This window comes from Perognathus longimembris, chromosome 7, assembly GCF_023159225.1.
Source record: "Perognathus longimembris pacificus isolate PPM17 chromosome 7, ASM2315922v1, whole genome shotgun sequence".
In the NCBI taxonomy this organism is placed as follows: domain Eukaryota; kingdom Metazoa; phylum Chordata; class Mammalia; order Rodentia; family Heteromyidae; genus Perognathus; species Perognathus longimembris.
The window spans coordinates 44,341,832-44,365,951 of record NC_063167.1 but is presented as its reverse complement, the minus strand read 5'-3'; the positions used below and the strand labels follow the sequence as shown (position 1 = coordinate 44,365,951).

Below are 24,120 nucleotides of genomic sequence, written 5' to 3'. Positions count from 1 at the left end.
TCACTTCATTTCCCCACAGGAAAACACCATGGGTTGAGAAATACTGCATTTGTGTTTTCTAAGTCCACTTGTGACTTGTGAAGTGGGTGTGGATGGGTGTTTAGAGCTGCAATTACTCCAGGTTTCTTGCATATACATCAGCTCAATATACCTTCTCATGGGGGTCAGTTGCCCTCAGGGGGAATGTCAGAAATTTGATGTGGGAGAGGCTTTGGGGTGGCAATCGGCTTGGAAGGGGTGTAAAAGATGACATATGGTTTAAGGGATGGCTTGAAGCTGTTTTTACTTAGCGTCCATTTACTAGGGGTGGTTTGAAGGGAGATGATGGAAGTTATTGAGGAACTAAGCCCACCCCCACTTCTTGGGCACCAGTACCGAATGTTCTTTATTATGGGGCAGGCATGAATAATTAAATAAAATATTTTGCGCTGTTTACCACACCAAAAAATAATTCATCCTTTATAAAAATGGTTTGAAGCACAATGAATTGTAATGTTACTTTTTGAACAACTATGCTACTTTTGTTTATTTATATATGTGTGTATATATATGCACACACACATACACATTTATATACTTCATTCTATGTTCTTTCTAAATTTGAGAGACAGGTATAAGAGGAAAATCACGAAATTGTATAGTCTGTATGTTCTGAGAACTTTGTATCGGATACTTTTCTCTGCAGTTAACACGAAGTAGCTTGTTTAAATCTCATAACAATTCTATGGATTTGTTACTTGTTCAGGAGAAGAAACAGTAAGTTTCATTTAGTAAGTTCCTATGGCTGTCAAGGAGTAAAGCAGAGATTTAAGCTTCAACTGTCTGACATCAGAACCATTACTTTTTTTAAGATTCCTTTTTGGTAGTGGTAGGAATCAAACCCTGGGCCTTGGGCGGAAGCTAAGCACATGATTTAGCACTGAGCTCTATCTCTAGCCCAGAATCCTTATTTTTAACCACAATGCTATGTTTACACCATGTGAAAGATAAGGAAATAAGAGTTTGATTCACATACTCAATTCAGCCAGCTCATGTACCAGTGCAGTCATAAGACTATGTGCTGTATACATACATTCTCTCATGCAGGCCCCAGGAACAGGGAGGGGGTGGGGCGGGCTAGATGCTGTATTGTATGCTCTGTCTGAGAAATTTATAGGAGAGCTTATGGGACTTTTTTTCTGGTACACTCTGGGGGTGGTCCTGAGAAGTTATAATTTTTCAGACAGTTGTGATAACAGCCAAATTTGTTAACGATTGCTCTTATGCAAGGTTACCCAATACACTTCACTTCTGATGTTGATTCTGACTGAGTGGAAGGTAGTCCAGGTAATTATGTTGACAATTTTAGGGCTAACTCTGAGGTCCTCTGGGAAGAGCAAAAATGAGTGATCTCTGTAAAGAGTCCCACCCGTGACTTATCATGCCTTCTACAGGTAGAGAATTACGTCTATGTCTTATAGTCAGTTATGGTCTCAGAATTTATGTTGACAGAGACACTATGACCTATATAACATGTCTGAGATAAAGTGTGTGTGTGTGTGTGTGTGTGTGTGTGTGTGTGTGTGTGCACATGCACCATGTGCTCCTGGTGTTTGAACTCAGGGTCTGGGCTCTGTCCTCAAGCTTTTGTGCTCAAGGCTAACACTCTACCACTTGAGCTACAGCTCCACTTACGGCATTTTTGGTGCTTATTTGGAGAGAAGAGTCTCACAGACTTTCTTGCCAGAGCTGGCCTTAAACCACGATTCTCAGATCTCAGTCTTCTGAGTAGCTAGGATTACAGATGTGAGCCACCAACACCTGGCAATGAGCAGTTGTATTTCAGGTCTGCCTCTTACTCTTTTCCTTGTGCTTTGAGAACAGCTTGCTTGTCCTTCAGAGAGCCTAGAGCAGGGTAGCCATCCAGACCCCCTCTGCCGACAGACATGAGTGAAATCTATTTCTGACGCAAAGTCCCCAGGCTTCCAAGATTGAAGAGCTTGGGCATTCATCTACAGCTCTGTGCAGCTAGTTCTCTAGCTTTGTGTATCTAAATTTACATTCAAGAACACAGATTATAAAACTGATATATAGACTTTTCTTCCAGATGAATATTTCTGAATTATTTTTAAAATTTCAGTCTGTTGTGCTATGATCTTTTAAAGTCTAAGCAATGTAGATCAAAGTTAAGATCATTCTTCTACCTTAGCCATTCTTGGGTGAGAATATTCCTTCACATAGATAAGTATCTACATCTTGCCAAGCCTGGTCTGCCAGTGTTATGGTATTCATTTGTGAATAAGCAACTCTTGGGTGCTGAGGATTCAACTAGTCATAAATATGTCAGCAGACCCCCTCCCTGTACATCTCCATGTGTTTAAGCTCTCCCAGTCGAATTTCCAAGAGAATTACAGTGACCTTGAGTGCTTTGATGCTTTGTAAAGTTCTCCCTCACTCCCACCCGACTCCCGGGAGTTCAGTGTCTTCATACTCTTGACATTTACCATAACAAACTTCAGTGTGGTACTTTGGCTGCAAAAAACCCACAACAAAACAAAGCCTTTGTTATGCATATTCCTTTGCCCTCTTGCTTGTCTAATGTAACACTTCCTGTTTAGTATTTGAGTGATTGGCTGGGGAAAAGAAACCCACTACAAATTAAGAAGAGTATGAGCTTCACCCTAGCATCACCCTGAATCGCCAATGCTGTCTTCCCTCTGAGTTATCATCCCTGGAGAGGCAGTGGGGGGCCAGGCCTGTGTGGAGAAACTCCCAGCCAGCCGTGGATGGACAGCAGCACTGAGTGCAGCTGGTGGCAGGAAGCTCAAGTCCCAGGATTTGCAGCAGGAGAAGCAGTCTCTCTGTAGAGGAAGAGTAACTCTGTTAAGGTACAACACTAAGGAGGATTCTTTTGGCTTGGTTAACCATCAGTACAAAAAAAATTTTTTTTTAAGATATATTAAGATGCTTGCTCTTTTGAGTTTGTCCATATCCACCTACTTGTAGACATCCAAGGTTGTGGGTCTTGGGTGAGCTAGAAGTATAAAAGGTATATTCCTTTTTTTTTTTTGACAGAACAAATAAGCTTAATATTGCAATCCTTGTTTACAGAAAAGAAAACTGACCACAACAGGGATCAACCAGTCTTCATTCTTTGTACGCAGGAAAAACAGTTGCATTAGTCTCCTACCACAGATACATTCGGTGACACCTGTACATTAGCATCACTTTGGAATTTTTAAGAGGTATATTCTTCTTCTTTTTTTTTTTTTTTGGCCAGTCCTCAGGGCCTAAGCACTGTCCCTGGCTTCTTCCCGCTCAAGGCTAGCACTCTGCCACTTGAGCCACAGCGCCGCTTCTGGCCGTTTTCTGTATATATGGTGCTGGGGAATCGAACCTAGGGCCTCGGGTATACCGAGGCAGGCACTCTTGCCACTAGGCTATATCCCCAGCCCCAAGAGGTATATTCTTGATGCACTGTCTGGCTTCCTCCCCTTCTCCCTCTTCTCTCCTTTCCTTTCCCTTTCCCTTTCCCTTCCTTTTCCTCCCCAGCCTTCTCCTCCCTTCCTCCTTCCTTCCCTCACCTTGAGGCTAGCACTCCACCACTGAGCTACACCCCAACTTGGCTCAGAATATAATTATTAAACAAGGGGCACAGATTTTATTGCTGAATTTTTAAAGAGAATAAAGCAAATATAATGCTATTAAATGCTTATATATTACATGACTAAGGATGCAGTGGCCACTCACCCCATCTGTGTCTTTAAATTCATTTGGTTCTGTCTCTTTTGTGTCATAATCACCTGGAAGACTTCTTAAAACCCAAAATGTCAAGCCCCCTGCCTAGAATTCTATTTCATACTTAGAGGTAGGGTCTTGATAATTTGCATTTCTAACTAATTCCTTTGTGCTGCTGGGACCTTGCTCTAGGAACTCCATTCCAGAAATACCAATAGGTAGTCATCCTTGCCTCTGCAGGTATATAGACAGAGAACTCTTCTGTATTCAGCATCAGTGCCTAGAAGTAGACAACATGAGACATGATGCTAGGAGCTTACAGATGTTAGTGATTAGGGAATTAAGAGAATCAAGAAAATCTCAGAGTTGAAAGCTTTAGGGACAGTGGGAGGGTCAGGAGCCTGGAGAGAAGTAAGAAGGAAATGGGAGTGAAGGGCAGATTGAGGAATTCAAGCAAGAGGAAGAAACCCAACCTGACAGGGGTCTCACTACCATGTGGGTAATTGCTTTATTGAGTTTGATCGTTGAGGTGGTGACAAGAGCTGTACCCAAAACAGATGGATAAGAACCTGAAGGTTTAATTGTATCTCTTCTGTATTAAATAGGAGGAATGGGCAAGTTCTTTGAATTTTCATAATGATACTCATTTTTCTTGACAGTGTACATTAATTGCCAGATGGAAAACTCTTTTCTTTCGAGCAAATAAGTCATAAAGATAAGCTGTGATAATTGCAAAATGACTCCATTTCATTTATCAATATGGTTGGAATCTAAGCATTTTTTTCTTTAGAGTCCTAAAACATGAGAGTGGCTGTCTAAGCTCATATGGGAACATTAAGGCAGAAAAGAATGCAACTCGATTTCTATTTCTATTTCTTTTTACATTCCATTGATTGTAAAGTAATTATTCAATATATGATTTTAATATTAAACATTCAAAGCTTGCCTTATATAGGTAGATAGTATTTGGTTATGAAATCAGTGGAATTCTTCCTTCCACCTATGGTCACTAGCAAAAGTCTTTCTAAGACTTTTATTTTACCTTTGTGGTACTGGGGATTGAATCCAGAGTGTCCTGCATGGTAAGCAAGTGCTCTACCACTGAGCTACACTCCCAGACACAAAGTCTATTTCTACAGCGTACTTTAAAAATCATTTCAGCAAAGCAAAGTGGAATTGTTATTCCTCATGGTATAAGATATCAATCAATATGAGAAATAATATCAAAATTCCCAAATACCTGTATGAGAGCAATATTCAGGAAATAATAGTTCATAGTAAACATTTTTTAATAAACAGCAGCATAAAATAATCAGTGTTTAATATCATCCTCTGGCATGTGAAATACAAATGTACATATCCTCCATATAAAAATCATCTCTTGGTCATTACAAGCCCATGTTTTTCTATTTGAAATGCCCACAACAAATCAAACATTAAGTAATACAGTGATTAAATGCATGCAGTGAAAATAAGGGAAGATATGGTAAGATGAGCTATCTGAATACTGTCATTATATATATTCAAAGAAAATCTAGATTGAGTTAAAGACAAAGGAAACAAGAAAACAGACCAGATATAAAAATGCAGAGATATATTTTGTGATACAAACAATAAACATAGTTTTGTGCAAAGAGAAATCTGAAAATAAAGTCATCTTACAAAACATTGTCAACAAAGCAAAAGGGAATTCTCAGTTTGTGAAAAAATACTATTTAATACAAAAGGGACTGCATTATGTAATATCACAGTACTAATATAAAATATACAATTACAAGTGGTTTGAAATTTAGTTTGCTCATCTAAATTGATTCGTTATTACAAATGTTTAAAACAAAGGTTACAGTTCTTTATAAAAAACTAACTTGAATTTATTTTTTAACTGTATTACTTTTTTTTTAAGAGAAAGTATTTTACTGGCTCATGGAATGCTAATTTCCCTTTAAGGGATTCCTACAAAAAACTCAGATTCACTGAAATTCTGTTTACTTAAAATAATAAATATTCTTGGAAAAAAATGATTGTCATATGATATACAAAACTGTGGTTTGAAGCATCATCATTAAACAGTTGCATAGCAACAAAAGGTTACAAATAATCTCCTCTACCTAAAGTTTAAAAAATGTACCATCTGAATCAGCTTAATCATGCCACAAAAATATGACTAAATTTATTACCCACTATATCTGAACATAGCCAATTCTTTGAGTTCACAGTACCTAGAAGTATTCACGCTTATTGTTTGAAGACTTAGGTTTGGAATATTTGCAGTACACTTTGGTGACTTCTCAGATTTCCTATTTCCTTATGCTTATTGTATTTTTAAAAACAGAAACATCAAGGTGTTCCTAATTCTCCTCATGAAATATTTCCAGGATTTATGTGAGGTCCTGTAAGTCTACAAATCACTTATAGCTTAAAAACAAAAACAAAAACAAAAACAAAAAAAACGAGACGTAGAGACACTGTCCTTAGAATAAAAGGAGTTATTTTTTTTAACAAGAGAAATATCAAATATAAAAATCCCTTGCATATAGAACTGGAAACTCCTAAGTATTCTGAAGTTGGCAGAGATGTTGAGCAGGTAAACACCAGGGCAGACCAGGAGAGATGGACTTGCTATCTCCCTCTAGGGAAAGCAGAAAGGCTTATGTGACTTGCTTGCCAACTTAAAAAAATTCAGTTCTCCATAACTTCTGAAATGAAAACTCAGTGCTAGGTTTTGGAAATGCTGTCATGTTTCACAAAATGGAATGCCTTATCTTTGGATTTCAACTAGCTCTATGAATAAATTCTTATAATTCTTGGGGCTAGAACAAAATCTGTGAACATTTCCATCTTAAAAGGAAAAAAGAGGAGGGAAGGAAGAAGGGGGGGGAGAAAAGGGCAGGAAAGAAGGAAGGAGAGGAAAGAAAAGAGGTATAAAAAGAAAGGAGAGAGAATGAACAGACTTCAAATTTACTAAGTATTGGTATCATCACAGGATTTCCTCTATGACTAGAGTTCACTGATACTAGGTACTCTAGAGTTCACTGATTTTAAGTACTCTAGGACAATTTAGAAACATGGCTACAAGGCCTGCATGGTACTCTCTGCAGCCACACCTCTAGTTGTCACTATTGGTGGCCCAAAGAAGTGCCTGTGGAGGCTATATCCATGAGAAGCTTGTTCCTCTCCTATGGATGCTGGGCTAGGCTGAGGGACCATTTTCCCAGCGGTGCTTCCTTTGGCACCTCATTCCTAATGTGTCAGGGTAAATGATCCATTGACAATCATTTCCAGCATCCACATCTAGCTTTCTTAGGATCCTATGCCATGCAATCTTTTAAGGGCTTGTGTAAACACATTGAGAAAAGAGAAATGTGGAAAAGGCCTTCATGATCAGAAGAGGTGGTTCACCAAGAGGCACATTGTACACCTTTCCAAAGAAGCCTCGCTATGGAGCAGACTTCCAAAGATGTGGTAGATGTCCTGTGTATGGCTCATTTCCATCCAAGAGTTCAAATTTGGCCTAAAGTATCTTCCTTGCTTCTGCATATCGCTTCCATTCATATATGCATAGAGTCTCAATGGAATAAACATAAATTCCTGAACATTTGTCCTGAAGAAAAGACAGCAGGTAGACAAATGCTACGGTATATACATTTTGGGGGAGAGAAACAGTCATGGCGACCAAAGGCAAATACACAAAGCACCACTTGACTTTGCTTTTTGGTTTGCTAGTTAATCACAAGGTTCTTTTCCTTTTCACTGGTTTGCAGTGTTTAGTGTTGATCCCAATGCCACGTATGCAGATGGAGTAAAAACCCCATGCTGTGTTCTTCTCCTGATCTGCTTGCACAGTTAAACTTCACAGAAGATACTGTTGTAATGTCTGCTAAGTGAGAACCTTACTTTAATTAAAAAAATTTGCATATAAATCTTTCCTACGGCTTTCCAACCCGTCCTGCATACCACATTTGTACAAGTTGTTCCTTTTACAGTTCTGCAGAAATCATAGATTCAGTGTGCCCATGGATATTGGAGTCTCCTAGTAACGATGGCTGCTTTGAGTCTACTTTGTAGGGTTTTTGAGATTTGTTGCCAAAGACAGTGATGCCCATTCCACCAGGATGATTTGGGATGGACATGTGTGGTAATAACGGGATATTTGCTTCCTGATTGGAGCCGGAGGAGGGCAAGCTGGTCACATGACCAGTGCTGGTTGACCCACTGGCACTGCTGGGTGACCGACTCTTGGGAGGAGGGCAATGCTGAATCACCCTGGGAGGACCTGTTGGCTGGTAGTGGGCAGCTGGGAAAGCTGCGTATCCAGGAGGTATTGGGTATCCGTTGATAGGGATGAAGCGCTGGTTCTGAGGTATTGGGGCGCCAATGAAGCCAGCGATCTGGCCTTGTGGTGGGAGACCCTGGCTGGGGAACATGTAATTGGGAAATCTGGGGTTGCTGAGATTACTCACTGGGCTGGCACTGAGGGAGGTCGTCTGTGTGGTGGCGTTTCCCCCTGAAGGAGTAGTGGAGCTGGTGTGACTGGAGAGGCCCTCCCAGGACCGAAGGCGGATGTGGATATCTTTAAATCTGGGTCTTCTGGAAGGTATCTCACTCCAGCACTCGGTCATGAGGCTGTACATTCGGGGCGGGCAGTCTTCAGAACACGGTAGGAGCTGTCGCTTCCTCACCATCTCAATCACTTCCTGGTTACTAAACCCATAATATGGCTGGAGTCCAAAGCTGAAAATCTCCCACAAGACAACCCCAAAGGACCAGATATCGGAATCCGAGGAGAACTTGCCATACATGATGGCCTCAGGCGGCATCCAACGAATGGGCAGTAAGGATTTACTCTGTACCCGGTAGTAATCGGCCGAGTAAATTTCTCTGGAGAGCCCAAGGTCCGAAATCTTCACATGAAGTTGCTCTCCGATTAGTATATTGCGAGCGGCAAGGTCCTTGTGCACGAAGAAATGGCTAGACAAGTATTCCATGCCGGCTGCAATCTGGACTGCGATGTGCAGGAAATCTCCATGATCCAAGCTGGACTTCACTGTCCCATCTTCATCGCTGCTACAGCCCACGTCAGAGTGTGGGGATCGCATGATGAGGAACTCGTGGAGATCCCCCTGATTCAGATACTCAAAAAGCATACACACAGGTTGTTCCTGAGTGACAGCACCCAGGAGGCAGACGATATTAGGGTGGTGCAGTTCAGCCATCAGGGAGGCTTCTTGTTGAAATTCTGTCCATTGTTGGGGGTTGTTATAGTCTTTCAAGGTCTTGATGGCAACCAGTTGCGCATGGTCCATGCCTGGGAGATAGAGATGGCCCTTATAGATTTTCCCAAAGGTGCATTCACCCAGTTCTTCCATAAACCGTACAGCAGAAAGAGGCAGCTCTTTAGCTTTGCTCTGTATGAAAGAAAGGGAAAAATAGCTTAAAAAATTTCAAGTGAGACATCCAGACATATGAAAGGAGGAGTGGGACACTGAGAAAAGGTTCTATTAATAGGTAGAATATTTATTCCATCTAGAGTAATGGTATTTTTTTTATATTTTTCTGTAGATCCAAGCTTATTCATTTGGTTCTATTCATTGTATGTAGCACTGCAATGATCTAAATGCTTCCTCTAGAGGAAACTTACTAAAACATTATGCTATATGTCAGGGAAACTCTCAAAAAGCAAAGAATAAAAATTAGGGTGGATGGAGACCAGTGTGATGGTGCATGCTTGGAATCCTCACACCTAGGGAGATCAAGAGAGGATCATGAGTTAAAGCCAATCTGACAAAACCAGGAGTTGGGACTATAGTTCAGTCATAGAATACTTGCCTGTGCATAAATATCTGGATACAACCTCCCAGCAAGAACAAATGGATGAATGAATGAATGAAATGGCAGAAGTAGTAAATAGGATGTCCTATATTTGTGACAGAGAACAAGGAAGGTATACTGATATGGAAAAGTCTTCAAAGCCTTATTTTGCAGTTAAACGTGAAAAAGAAAAACAGTGCTTATGCGAATAAAAACAGAAAAGGTAGCATTTGGATGATTTTACTTAATTTTATCTGCATGATGTTAAGATCATGGATTTCAATAATAATGTCTGCCAATGATGTACATGCATCCAGTGAAGTGATGATCTCTTGAACCGCACTGTAGACTATCCAGGCTTTTGATGATAGAGAGATAGAGAAGGTTAGGAGACTTTGTGTGGGAAGATTGGAATTAGGAAATAAGCCCACAGGACATTAGGCTGATAAAATGAGTTAGAAAGCCAACACCTCCTCTTCCACTGTTTGAAATGAAGCCATAGACAGTATCATGTAATTAAAACCAAGTGAGCTTTGGAGCCATCCAAATCTGGTTTGGCATCTTAGAACTGTTCTTTCTGTTAATAATAGCTGCATATACTAACATAGTATTTGTGCTGGACACTGCTCTAAGTACTTAGCAAATATTAACTCATTTAACAACCTTGTAGAGGAGGGCTATTATATTAGTTGCTGGCCTTGAGTGAATTTTTAATTTCTCTAAATCTATGAAACTCAGCTTGGACAGTTGCAGTAGAACTAAATATAGCAGTGTATTGCAAAATAATTTTCACCTAATAAGTGCTCTTTAAATCATTCTAAATTGTTCTTATAAGGGAAGCCATCCAGGAAGTGAAGCAAATACAAATGATTTAGAGACATTTACAGCCTTAGGTAGTTCTAGAGAGTCCTATATAATTGCCTATTCTTTTAAATTTTAGTCAATTCAGCAAGTCACATTATGAGTACAATCTTGGTCAATGTCACTCCTTCCAATTCCCTCTGTTTTTAAGGAGTATGATTATATTTCTTCCTGTTAATCTGTTTTCCTTTCCTTTCCTTCCTCCTTCTTTTCTCTCTTTCCTTCCTTCCTTCCTTCCTTCCTTCCTTCTTTTTCTTCCTATCTTTCCCTCCCTCCCTCTCTCCCTCTCTCCCTCTCTCCCTCCCTCTCTCCCTCCCTCCCTCCCTCCCTCTCTCCCTCCCTCCCTCCCTCCCTCTCTCCCTCCCTCCCTCTCTCCCTCCCTCCCTCTCTCCCTCCCTCCCTCTCTCCCTTTCTCCCTCCCTCCCTCTCTCCCTCCCTCCCTCTCTCCCTCCCTTCCTCCCTCCCTCTCTCCCTCCCTCTCTCCCTCTGTCTCTCCTTTTTTTTTTTTTTTGGCCAGTCCTGGGCCTTGGACTCAGGGCCTGAGCACTGTCCCTGGCTTCCTTTTTGCTCAAGGCTAGCAATCTGCCACTTGAGCCACAGCACCACTTCTGGCCATTTTCTGTATATGTGGTGCTGGGGAATCAAACCCAGGGCCTCATGTATATGAGGCAAGCTCTCTCGCCACTAGGCCATATCCCCAGCCCCTCTGTCTCTCCTTTTTAAGTTCCTAAAACACAATAAAGAATTTGTTTTGGAGCCTTGAGGAGGGCCGGTGACAAGTTGAGTGGCCTCTGGCCTCTCCTCTGAGAATTCTGTGAGACTTGGATGGAGGCAGAAAGAATCACATGGAATATTGAATGTAGCAGATGGAACAGAGACAACCAGGCCAATCTTCTGGGAACAGGAAGCGGAAAAGGAGTGGACAGAACCTTGGCACCAGTCTGATGCATAGTCCCGGGTCTTTGGAGCTGGCTGCATTCCCCTTCACTGAGGTAAGCCAATTAGTTTTCTTATATTTGCTTTTAGAAGAGGAACTCTATCTTTTTTTCATTTTACAGATGTAGAAAGGGGCTAAAAGGAAGAATTCTCAAGAGAGCCCAAAGTGAGTTGCACATATCTATAAGGTCTGGTGGGCTGGGCTGCACCATTCCATTTGAAATCTGAGAAGGATGCTGGCCAGCAGGCCCAGGTGGACACAGTTTTTAGAGGTGGTGAAGATGTATGGGGTCAGCCTACAGGGTGTGGCTATGTTTTTCCCCCTCCCTGTTCACAAACACAAAGTATATCTTACTGTATCTCAATAATACCCATAGGCCAGATAGCATAGACCCCCAGATCTTCTCCAACCTATAGAAGAAGGTAAAGTTTTCTAGAGCCACTCAAAACCAAATTTGGGACAGTGTTTGAGAAGGTGTACAGAAAACAGAAAATGTCAGGATTTTACAAAACTTTCTTTTGAACACCTGTGCAGCAGCAGGAGCAGAAACACCACCCAGAGGGAGAAAGCCTGCTCAGGGCTTGGTTTCAGGGGAGCCATTGGCTCTGTAATTTGCATTTTTAAAATATTCAAGCTACTTGGGACAAATAAGTCTTAACTACAGACTCATTTTTAAATTTTACATAAATCCTGAACTAGTTAAAAAATCATAAAACCTCTTAAAGAAGCAGTCAGACTGTACAGTGTAGCAGGAAATTAGCTGTATTGTTGAGGAACAGATGGTTTACATTATACAAACCCTTTAGGCTAAACTTGTTTAGGTCTGGCATATTGTAAATTATATTTTAGTAATGAAAGTGAAATGACCTCTGCTTGACCTTGAGCAGGGTTTGTCTGTTTGAACCAATGCAGTGGAAAAGTATGAAAGAGAATGAAGTCATAAAGTTTTGGCAGTTCAATTTTGGCTCATTTCAAGTTAAGGGGTTATAAATCTGTTTAGTTTTTGTTTGACAAGTATTTGTCATACAGGGATGTACAAAATGTAAAGAAGTGTAAAATACACACAAGGCACGTTGCCAACGTAAACCAAGTACAAAGGCACAGTGGGATGAATAGGGTCCCAGGCTCCCATCTCTTTATCACTGCTTCCATTAGTTGAATGACAAGATGGGCTCCGTTTATTATATGCTGTAAGGCAATTAAGTACCTTAAAGCTGAAACAGGCTTTCAGTTTAAATGTTAACATTTTTACTTCTCAAAGTAAACACACATCTGCCGCAGAGCAGTTTATAAAAATGATATAATTTTGGATGGGGAGGGGCATAAAAGTTGATGTTAGAAGTTGATACATTGGTCAGAGATCGGATGGTGCCTCTTCTCTTAGAAGAAACTGCATTTGAGTTTATTTGATTTTTAACTTAATTATTTCATTAATTTTTTCTATGTGTGGTGATACTGGATATTGAACTCAGGCCTTCCTTTGGTCTTTTTTTATTCCAGGCTGGTGCTTGACTAGGTGAGCCACATTTCCACTTCTAGCTTTTGTTGATTATTTGGAGATAAGAGTGTCATAGACTTTTCTACCCAGTCTGGCCTTGAACTGTGATCCTCAGATCTCAGCCTTCTAGTAGCTAGGATTATAATTGTGATTCTCCAGTACTAGGCTTGCATTACAGTATTAAGTGCTCTCCTTCTGTGAGGAAGGAAAGTCAAGGAAAAACATTTCAGGTGTGTCACTTAGATGCAAGGGAGTCTTAAGTGGCGAAGGATGGGTAAATACCAGATAGAGAAGTCAGGATGGTACTGGTGGCCTTTCACTGGGGTGGGGATGAGCACTAAACAGTGGATGGCAACCCCTTTCTGATGCTTAACTTTAGATATGGTATCAATGAACCATGACTAGCATGTGAAAAAATTTTAAATATGGAAGTGGCTATAGATGGATTTGAAAGGTCACCTTGATGACTTTTTCTTTCTACCTTAGTGAAATTCTACCTCAGATGATGGCATATTTGAAATGAGCTTCCATTACAGCACATGACTACTAACTTGCTCTTTTTTGCTCACTTTATATAAGTGGTTATCCTAAGAAATGAGGTGTGTATTTTGTGACTGCTACCAACATTTTCATACATCCTGAAGACTGCTTACACATTTTCACCTCTACCCCGTATGGGAAAGACTGCTCTGCCTGAAGTCCAGCTTGAAGTAAATGCACAGATAACAAGCAGAGCTACCTTTAGGTGGGGAAATGGAGACCAGCTTTGTGCTCTGGCTAGGAAGGGCACTCTAACAGCAAGTGCTGAACAAGGACAGAAGTTTATGTTCACAGGGTCCCCCTAAACCTCTTCCACCAGGTCCAGTCACTCACAGTCAGGTAATTTTCCATGTTCTGGTGACCAGGCTGGCTGTGCTTTTAAGAAACAAAACAAATCTCCTGTGCATTTCTTTGGAAGCAAATTCTAGCTGGAGACAGTATCTGTAGAAGAAGAGCCAGCTCTGTGTTTTGGCATTTATCCCCACTTATCAGAATGATGGGAGGGAAAGTGGCCCTACTGAAATGAGGAGAGTACTTTTGGTAGCATGATGTATGTGGAAGGAGGGAGTCACCAGGCCCTCTATGTCTTCGGAAGCATTGTTTCTTTGGAAATCTGTACCCATTGGAGACTGACTTCTCTCTGGATCTCGAATACCATCCAGCAGAGTCTTTATGGAGCAGGCATGGAATGCTGGCAGCTCTCACTCCCACAGTTTCTGACACCGTAGGTCTGAGATTCTCCATTTCTGACAGCCCTCAGGTGAATGGGAGGCTCTTGGCCTGGAGGCTACACTTTGAAAACTTCTGATATAAATGGAGCTGTCTTTCTGGGTTAGAGAGCTACTTAGCATCGGTTGGGGGGGGTGGGGGAACCCTGATCCCTCAGAGTAATGACTATAGTCCAAAGAGCCTGGCTATGCATAGAAGTAAGACTCTGCCTAAAGAGGTGCTTCAGAAATGCCAGTTTGAAGAAAAGTGCAAGGATGATTGGCTGGAAGAGTTTATTTCCTGCACTGTATTAATGAGACTCAAAGTTCTGAAATAGAAGTCTATTGTGTAAGCCATACCATCCATTTTCAGGGAGATCCAGGCATTCTAGATACAGTGTAATAGCAGATTGCATCAGGTGGTCAACTAGTCCTGTACTTGCCATCTACTGAAGAGAATATATACATAGTAGTGTGTGAGGAGCCATGAAGAAAAGACACAACACCTACCCAGATGTTTCTAACATGAACCTACTAATAGGTGCCATATACTGAATACTTGCCATTCCGAAAATATTAAGATCATAATGGTTATGATTTATACCTATGTATGTATGAATATATATGTATATCTAATCCTAATCTGTTAGGCTATAAATACTTTGCACATACTAACCCCTGCCACCGTCACACTAACCCTATGAGATGGGGTAACCCATGTAACTATGACTAGTCCCCTAGATAGAGATACTCAGGACAAGGTTGTTAAGTGGTCCCAAGTTGACAGGTGCTCAATTCCAACCCCTAAACCTGTATGCTATGTTCCCGTCTGCCTCTGATATAAGTACTTGGTCACAAATTTCCTCCTTCCCACAATGGTCAGAGAGACATAAAAGTTCTCCTTTTTGTGGGTTAAGATACTAAGACTTGCGGGGCTGGGAATATGGCCTAGTGGCAAGAGTGCTTGCCTCTTATACATGAAGCCCTGGGTTCGATTCCCCAGCACCACATATATAGAAAATGGCCAGAAGTGGCGCTGTGGCTTAAGTGGCAGAGTGCTAGCCTTGAGCAAAAAGAAGCCAGGGACAGTGCTCAGGCCCTGAGTCCAAAGCCCAGGACTGGCCAAAAAAAAAAAAAAAAAAAAAAACAAGACACTAAGACTTTTATTAGCTAAGTAAGTTGCCTTAAAACATGTAATTATGAAATGCTGCAAAGATTTAAATACAAGTGTGTCTCAATCCAATGTTAGAGCACTTCTCTGGGAAGAGGTGCAGAGTTTCAATTTGATACCCAAAGAGTTCCTTGTTTAAAAGCATGAGAAGAATTGGGGTTCTAGAGGAATATTCAAGGTTGAAGAAATTCTGATTTCTGAGACAGATCTTATTCAGGTTAGCAATTATGGTAGTTGCTGGCTGCGTAAACAAACCTAGCAATGGTCCCTTTTTCTGGTTTGGACACGAGAATATGTGAGATTTCTTACTATGTAAACTTGACTGTTGTCATGGATCTGCTTAATTGGAAAACTCAAGTTCTTTTCTTGTGCCTTTTTCTGGTTACCAGGCAAACTGTTAGACTGGTGAACCAGTTGATTCCACCCATAACCAGAAATGACTTCATTTTAATTAGTGGCCACAACCATTTTGTTTTGGGTGGTTATGCACATGTTCCAAGAGTATAGCCTTCTGGCTTATACAATCAAATGCAAGAGGGAGTTTTGACCTGTATGTCACCACATTTGCTCAGAGTTCAGCTGTACTTCTCTGGAAATTACTTCGCTTCAGAAACATTTCTTTTCTCTTTGTATTTAGTGGTGACCACGGCTCATTCTGTGGTGGAGTTTCTATATAACATCAGTGGGAGAGGTTCTTTTCGATAGTACAGATGCCAGTGATTTTGACTGACCATCATGTCCTCCAAACTTGGGCTCCTGTTTTAGCCAGTCTGAAATTTAAGGCAGTAGTAATCAAAGAGAGTGTCCATGAACTCTGGACCTGGGCAGACCTGAGTTTGGGTTTTTGCTATGTCTCTGATTACCTATAGAATGGGGAAAATCTTAATCTCAAGCTTTGGGGGGTTTTCTTTACTCCAAAAAAATCAGGCTTAAGTTAGTAGTGACTTCATAGGTTACTGTGGAGATTCATTTGAGCTAAAGAAGCATTACTGTCATGCTGAAGCAGACCAATCCATTAATAATTTCCATTTGTAAGACTTGCTTTTCCTAGAAGCTAAGCTTTTATAGACAGGGGTGTGCTCTCCCTGGCATCTACCTCTCCACCTTGAAGGGCTTTATCCAGAGTGTGAGTAGGCTGTGGGTTAGAAGAACTTATGCTAAGATTGGCTAAGATTATCTTGTCTCTGTTTCCACTCCAGTTAATTCTGTGGCCTGCTGGATCCTACGGCTTCCTCTCTAGCACATATGGTCCTGCTCCTAGCATTTGGCTTTATTAAAAGATGTGTCATCATCATCAGAACAAAAAATAATGGTAATTTCTAGCTATTGAGTATGGGTGATGTGTCAGCTACACTATCTTAACAGTGTCAAAAATATTCCTCTTAAGTAATATTTTTATCCTTTCTTCACAGGTGAGAAAATAAAGTTTTAGATGAGTTAAGAAAGCTATTTGCTTAAGATCTCATGCCAGTAGACAATGGAGCCAAGACTTGTAATCCTATCTTTCTACCTCTAAATCCTAGCTCTTTGAAGATGATCAAACTGCCTCATAGAAATAGACTAAGAGAAAAACATGGCTGGGAAGGTAAGTTAGGCCCAGACACTTGGGTGCTGTGATGAAATTTGTCATTTGAAATTTGTTCTTCCAAGTTGGGGAATTATTATATTCAAAGTGGGGACTCTAGGTGGATGCCAGAAGATGAAGCCAGAAAGAGAGGATGTTTCCCATGTAGGGAATTAAAAGAAGATGTAGGGAAGGGAATGTGAGAGGTAGGAGGAAAGCCAAAGGAAACAGTATTTCAAGATGGGGGAGAATAGCAAATGCCCCAGAGAAATGAAAGAGGATGAAGACCTGGAAAAGGTCACTGGATTAAATGATGTTATCAGTGAGTCCCAAGAGGCCTATGTCAATACCAAAATGAAGCTGAAGCTTTGAGACACAACAGTTTTAAGCAGAAGAAAAGTAATTGAGGACATTAGCAATGAAATGTGGTAACATTTGATAAGGATAGGTATTCGAAACAGGCACCCAGACAGCAGCAGATTTTTTTTTTTTGATTTGCTGATTTGGGGCTTGAATTTAGGGCCAGGGTGCTGTCCATGAGCCTTTTGGGCTCAAGGCTAGTGCTCTTCCACTTGAGCCACAGCTCACTTTCAGCTTTTTAGTGTTTAATTAGATATGAGTTTTATAAACTTTCTTGCCCAGGCTGGGTTTGAATCCCTATCTTCAGACCTCGGCCACTTGAATAGCTTGGATTACAGGTGTTGAGTCACCAGAATCCAGCTTTGTAAGCAGAGCCTTTTAAGATGGAAATTCATTTCTGGCCAAAAAAGAAGCGTACTAAGACTATGAAAAGGTTTCAGTACATTCAGCAACGACTTTAGCTAGAAAGGAAAAATGTGAGAATTATCCAGAAAGGAAGAAACAAAGAACTTGGCAAGATATGAGGGTAGAATGAGAAATAAAATACAAACAGCTAGGGAATTCTGTTCTCCCCAACCAACCCTCCTAAAATCTGCTTATATCAGCAAGGAATTGCAGGGGTTAGAACCGTGGGGCTGGGTCATGTCTGGCTAAAATCTATCACCCCAGGCCTGCTGCTGCTGTCTCTTATCACCATTCTTAAACTCTTCCATGCCATAGTTTCTCTGGGTATCTTATACCCAGGTAGAGGGGGAGGCAAGAGGCTTATTGGGGCCCCTACTGTGTTTTGGATAGGAGATTCTCCTTCACCCTTCCTAAGGGGATGATACCAGACCCCCTTTCTCTCTCACCCAAACACATGTAAGAATGCTCAGTTTTGCAGGGTCAAGCTGATTTAGAGAGGTAGAGGCAGGAAAGAGAAGTGAAGGGAGAGAATCAGAAAGAGGAGAAATTAGGATTCTGGGCTCCTCTGAAAACGTTCACTTTCCTAGTATTTAAAACCCTACTGAAATGCTAAAAGTTCTTAATGGGATGTAGAAAACTCTCCCTTAATTCCAACATCACTGGCGTACTCATTAGAGCATTAAATTGCCTGGCTTTTTTTTCCCTGAACAAAATAAAAGGGAAATACATAAACAGTCCTTTACATGGACACAGTCTACTTTTTTCTCTGAACAGCTGAGAATTGAATGGCGAGAGACTAGATGGCTTCTCAGAATCACCAAGCAGTCAGTCAGAGGGAGAGCCAGGGAGAATGGCCTCATCTCCTATCTATCCATGGCTCTATGCTAAAGTGCCTCTCTGACCTGCAGGCTTCCTCATCCAGGTCCACTGGGGCCTCATCAAAAGCCTCTCTAGGGGCCCAAGCCAGGCCTCTGTAGCCAGTCTGTCTGCAGCCGTTTGCCTATTGTCCTCTAGGAAGGGTATCAGTTTCTAATCTCTCAGAGGAGCTTCTTCTTAATCCAAACACTCAGGGGAATGTGAGTGGCTCAGCAAGTGAAGAAAGATGGAAACAGATAGTTTCAACCCTGAAGGGCACATTCATTTGGATAAATAAGAACCCTGGAGTCTCTGGTTTTTGAATAGGCCAAGGAAAAGTAAGAATAAGGCAAGGGGAGGCCAGCTTCCCTTCTTCATTCCTTTTACTTCCAAACATCTTTTTGATTTCATTCTGGGAGAATGTTTGTTTTCAAGGCTTTTCCTTTTCTTCTGTGCGTTCCTTCCTTTTAGATTTTATAGGTACATGTAATATTTATGTGGCAGTAACCTTTCAAAGCAGTTTTAGAGATTGACTGTTTACATTTAGGAATTTTCTTTAAGGTCTACAAAGTCCTTTGTGCTTTTTCCAGGAAAGGCACTCAGTAAGAACCAAAACAAACAACTGAATAACTCAAATTTGATCAGAGCCAAATCTCTTAGGAGAGTAAAGGGGGGAGGGTGGGATGGGATGAAGAGTTAGCATTTATTTTTGTTGTTTCCGCTCTTCCCTTCCCCACCCCCCCACCCCCACCAAACAAGCCAAGTAGTTGAGCCATTCCTACTTTTCCAGGCAGGGGTCAGAAGGGCGTCAGTTAAGGCTAAGTTCTTTATGTCCTAGAAAGAGAAATCTTCCCACTGGGAGGCTTTGTGAGACACACCTCAGAAATAAGCCAGAAACTATGACAACAACATCTGTTTCATTAAGTCTCAGGGCAGGATATTTTACATTTGTCTCTTTGGTCCGGGATAATGGGGAACTGTTATTACTCTGGCCAAGTTTTACAAGTTCCTGGCAAGGCCAGGGCTGCATCCCTCAGGCTTGTGACTGTCATCCATGCCTGCGAAAGGTTTTTATCAGAAGTCTCCAGGATGACTGTGCACTGTAGACAGGCCAAAAGAATCCTATGCCATTGTTTTTTTGTTTTTAATCTGATTCCTTTTCCACTTTTCTATGTGAGTTATTTTGCGAGAACTTTGCCTTATTTAGAGATGAAAATTTTCTATATTTACATTTGAGCTTTACCAGTTCTGAGATCTTTGCTCTTCAACAAGATAACTTAATCTGTTGGGTGTCTCAGTTACTCTGCTTGTACAACAGAGATAATATCGACCTCACATAATAGCTATAAAGATTAAATGAGGAAATAGTCACAAAAGCTCTTGTTTTATACTTGGCAACTTGTATTAGTCAATGCACAGTAGCTTTCTCTATGTATGATTCCAGGTCTTCCTTTGAAAAAGTGCTTACTTAAAACTCCATGCCTATTGGATTCCATGTGTTATGAAACAGGTCTGCACTAATAATGGAATTAATGGGGGAAATGCAGTTATAAAACTCAATAGATATCCAACAAAATTAAGAAAACCAAAGGAAGGAGTGAGGTTGGGAGGGCTGAAGGAGAACTATGAAAAGTGGTCACCTTGATCAATTGATCCTTGTATTCCTATAATACTTTGTTGAATGGGAATTCCTTTTTGTATGACTACTTCAAGATAAAAAAAATAAAAAAAAATGGAGTTAAAGCTGGGCTCCTATGGCTCATGCTTGTAAAGCCTTGCTACTCAGGAGGCTGAGATCTGAGTATTGCAGTTTGAAGCCAGCCTGGGCAGGAAAGTCCATGATTCACTTTTCTCCAATTACTCACAGAAAAAGCTGGAAGTAGTGCTGTGGCTCAAGTGGTAGAGTGCTAGCCTTGAGCAAAAGGAGCTCAGGGATGGCTCCCAGGCCCTGAGTTCAAGCCCTAGGACTGGCAAAACAACAACAAAAAACAGAATAAAGGGGGAAAAAAGAATTAAGATAGCCATTAGTGCTAACCACTTTCCAGAGTGGAAATGATTCTCTAGGATATTAGCTCCTACATGGCATGATTACTGTAACTAAGCTCTGCTCTTTCTCCCATTCAGGCACCCCAACAGAAACAATGGGAAAAGAGTCTACCAAACAATGACTATTGTGCTAGGAGCTTAAAGTCATAGGCCATATAAAAGTAGCTTTAAGGCCAAAAAGTGTTACCTTGTGAATGTGCAGTAATATTATCTCTCTTTTCTTCTTCTTGGTAACATAATAATATAAACAATATATTATATGTTATAATATAATAATACAATATAAAGTATAAGGTCTGAGAATAACAATATATAAAAATGCTATAATATATGCAAATCAGCTAGGTAGAGCTAGGCTAAAAAAATTGAACCTTCACTTTATCCTGTAAGCCACTGAATGAACTAAGATCTTCAAGCTGTAAATGTTTTCAGTTTTAAAAATCACATTTAGCAAGAGAATATTTGTTTTGCTTGAAAAGGAATATCCATTTAAAGAACCCCTACACCAAAAGTAGGACTTTGTAATAGCAAAAATAGTTTCAAGATATTTGAAATAATTTTTAAAAAGACATCTAAACAGTAAACTGAAATAAAATGAGGGTCTATACTCCCAATTATTGCATTCACTTGTTAGGTAAGAAGAGAAGTTAATTTGAACATGACAACATTTTATTTCCCCTAAAATCTTATTATGAGGGAGAAAAGAATGATCTGGTAACTAACCCACAGAGGAGACAGATATTTGTTGAGTAAATAGTCTTCTTGCATTAGAACAAGTTTTGGAAGCAAGAATCCTAAATGACTGAAATGAATCTCTCTGTGGAGACACCTGGGACAGAGCAGCTGGCTTTCCTGAGAGAGAGCCCTTGTTGGGCTTCAGCTCCAAGATCCAGTAGGGGAGCTGCATTCAAAGTAAGGCCATGACCCTAGGTTCCTTGCTAGGACTTCAAGCACCCAAATGTTGAAAGATGTGCAGGAAAAGCAAAAGGAGGTAGGTTGATTTGGTGGGTGGGTTGGGGGTGGGGATGGGGAGAGGCAGGTCAGGTGGGTTACCATAAAACAGCATTCAAAGACTGCTAGAACAGTCTTTCTCTTAAAATATGTTAAAACCAGAGCAAAAAGGGTTTAAGTCATGTCTAAAAATGATATTTTTCTTAAATGATACCGGGGCTGAACTCATGACCAGAACCTTAACTCATGACTTGAACCTTAAGCCAGGACCTATATCCTTTTTTGTTTTGCTTTCATTATTGTGGGGTTAGTGTCTTTAGCCTGGCTGACTGAAACTGCAAATCTCCTATTTATATTTTCTGCATAGATGGAATAACAAGCATACAGCAGTACATCCAGCTTTTGGTTGAGATGGGATCTTGATAACTTCTCCAAGGCTGGCCTTAAATTGTAATCTTCCATATCTCTACCTCCCAAGTAGCTGGGATTATCAACATGTATGACTGTATCCAACCAAGGGTACAAAAGATAAGCCATAATATTTAACCTTTTGTTTTGTTTTGTACAAGTCCTGGGGCTTGAATTCAGGACCTAGCCACTGTTCCTGAACTGTTTTTGCTCAAGATTAGTGCTGTACTATTTGAGTCACAGTTCCACTTCTGGCTTTTTTTTTTTGGCCAGTCCTAGGGCTTGGACTCAGGGCCTGAGTACTGTCCTTGGCTTCTTTTTGCTCAAGTCAAGCACTCTGCCACTTGAGCCACAGCGCCACTTCTGGCCGTTTTACATATATGTGGTGCTGGGGAATTGAACCCAGGGCCTCATGTATACGAGGCAAGCACTCTTGCCACTAGGCCATATCCCCAGCCCCACTTCTGGCTTTTTGATGATTAGTTGAAATAAGAGTCTCACCAATTTTCCTGCCCAAGTTGGCTTCAAATCAGGAACCTCAGATCTCAGCTTCCTGAGTAGCTAGGATTTACAGGCATGAGCCACCAGCACCTGACTTACTTCATCATTTTTAATGAAGAAGCAAAAGATTCCTCCAGGCCTGAGATGATCTCCTAAGGATAACTTCTAGGCCAACAGCTCCCCATGCTGCTCCCCCCTATACCCCTGCCAGCCCCACTGGACAGGGCACAGTATAAAAAACATGTTTATGCTGCCTCAGGCAAAGGCTGAGATAGGCTGGTAGTCTGCATGTGTTGAAAACCAAGTCTAGTGTGCATAAGACATGATTTGATATAATATGATTTCTAAATTTGGGAAGGTTATAATGTTACACTTCAACCTGAATTATTGGAGTCATTACAGCTTTGGCATCTCTGGCTTACCTTGGGTTTATATGCATTCAGCATTGACATCTCTACATTTTGGCCTCTGACATGTTTCGGTTGCCTCTGGACTGGTGGTGATGATGACTTCTGGTTATTGCGGCAGACACAGATGAAGAAAAAGAGGAAAGCAATGGCCAGGGGAATGGCTACACTCGGCACCAGAATGTACAGAATTTCCATTTTATTTTTCTCCTTGGAATCCTTTGAATCTGGGTACAAACAAGGAAAAGAGCAAGAATTATACTTGTTAAAATAACATCCATAATATTAAATTACACAGTTTAAAGTAACCTTCTATTCCTCAGTATACACAAATCTATGATAAAAAAGAATCTGTTGCTTATTACAATTTCTATCTATTAACCCTGTATGTAATTTATTGAAGTTTAAAAGTTTAAAGTTCAAACATTTACAAATTGAGGAGAGACATTATGAAGGTTTTGTATGTGTGTGGGATGCTCTGATGAGCTTCCTTTCTTTATTAGCAGACCTTTATTTCTCTAACACCTTAAAAGTTAAACACCATGTGAATGGACTGTATACATCCAAGGTCTTTAATACGTACCACAGGACTCTTCTTCCATTGGCTGCCAGCCCAGGTCACCCACTACAACACGGTATTCCAGAAACGATGCCCTTGTTTTGGCTGGAGTAGATTTATGGGGCCAGTTCTACATCTCCCAGAGAAAATGTGGCTAAAGAATCCTGGGTGTCTAGTGTCCCAAAAGCTACTTGCCTGCGAATAAGGGAGCCTGAAGCCAGTGTCAAACACTGGTCAAACACTGAAGATCTGTGTGATCTGAACACTTCTTCTCACATGTAGAAGTAAATGAATATTCTGCAGGGTGTCTACAATTCCCACTTGCACGGAAGTGCTCTATAACTTGACACTTTTTTGAAACCCCAGCTTTCTTCTTAAATGGTTTCATATGAAACTAATAATCATGAGGGCTAATACTTTGAAGTATATTTTTGAAATCATATATGCCCACTTTACCATTGCTTGGCAAAGAATATAATATATATAGAAGGGCATGAGGTATGCTCTTGTTTTTATAGGTTTGAGTCTGACCATTAAAGCCCAAAACTTTAAAGCATGTATTATCATTTATAAACCATTTGCCTGGTAAAACAAACACAAGAATTACAAGATGCTAACTAGAGGAGTTACATGCTGACATCCTCTGATCAGCAAGATCAGCCATCTTCAGGAAACTCCAATGTGTCAAAATTCAGATGGACACAAAATTTAGAGATGATCATTTACTTTGCAAAATAATTAGCATGCATCTATTAAGTTATCCTTCTTACTCCCTCAGCAAGTCAATAAACAAAACCTCCTAAGTACCAAGCACTGTACACAGTA

The 24,120-nt window shown here is 40.7% G+C and overlaps 1 protein-coding gene across 1 annotated transcript in view; it reads right to left on the bottom strand.

The window, feature by feature from the left end:
• Positions 1-5,289: 5,289 nt before the first annotated feature.
• Positions 5,290-24,120, bottom strand: part of Ror1 (receptor tyrosine kinase like orphan receptor 1) — a 345,026-nt gene continuing 326,195 nt past the window's right edge. Inside the window, exons 8-9 of the mRNA XM_048351478.1 lie at positions 22,752-22,963; positions 5,290-9,122 (exon numbers count right to left, since the gene is read on the bottom strand). Of these exons, the coding sequence (XP_048207435.1) occupies positions 7,695-9,122; positions 22,752-22,963 (1,640 nt within the window). The 3' untranslated portion in view covers positions 5,290-7,694. The remainder of the gene's footprint in view (positions 9,123-22,751; positions 22,964-24,120) is intronic.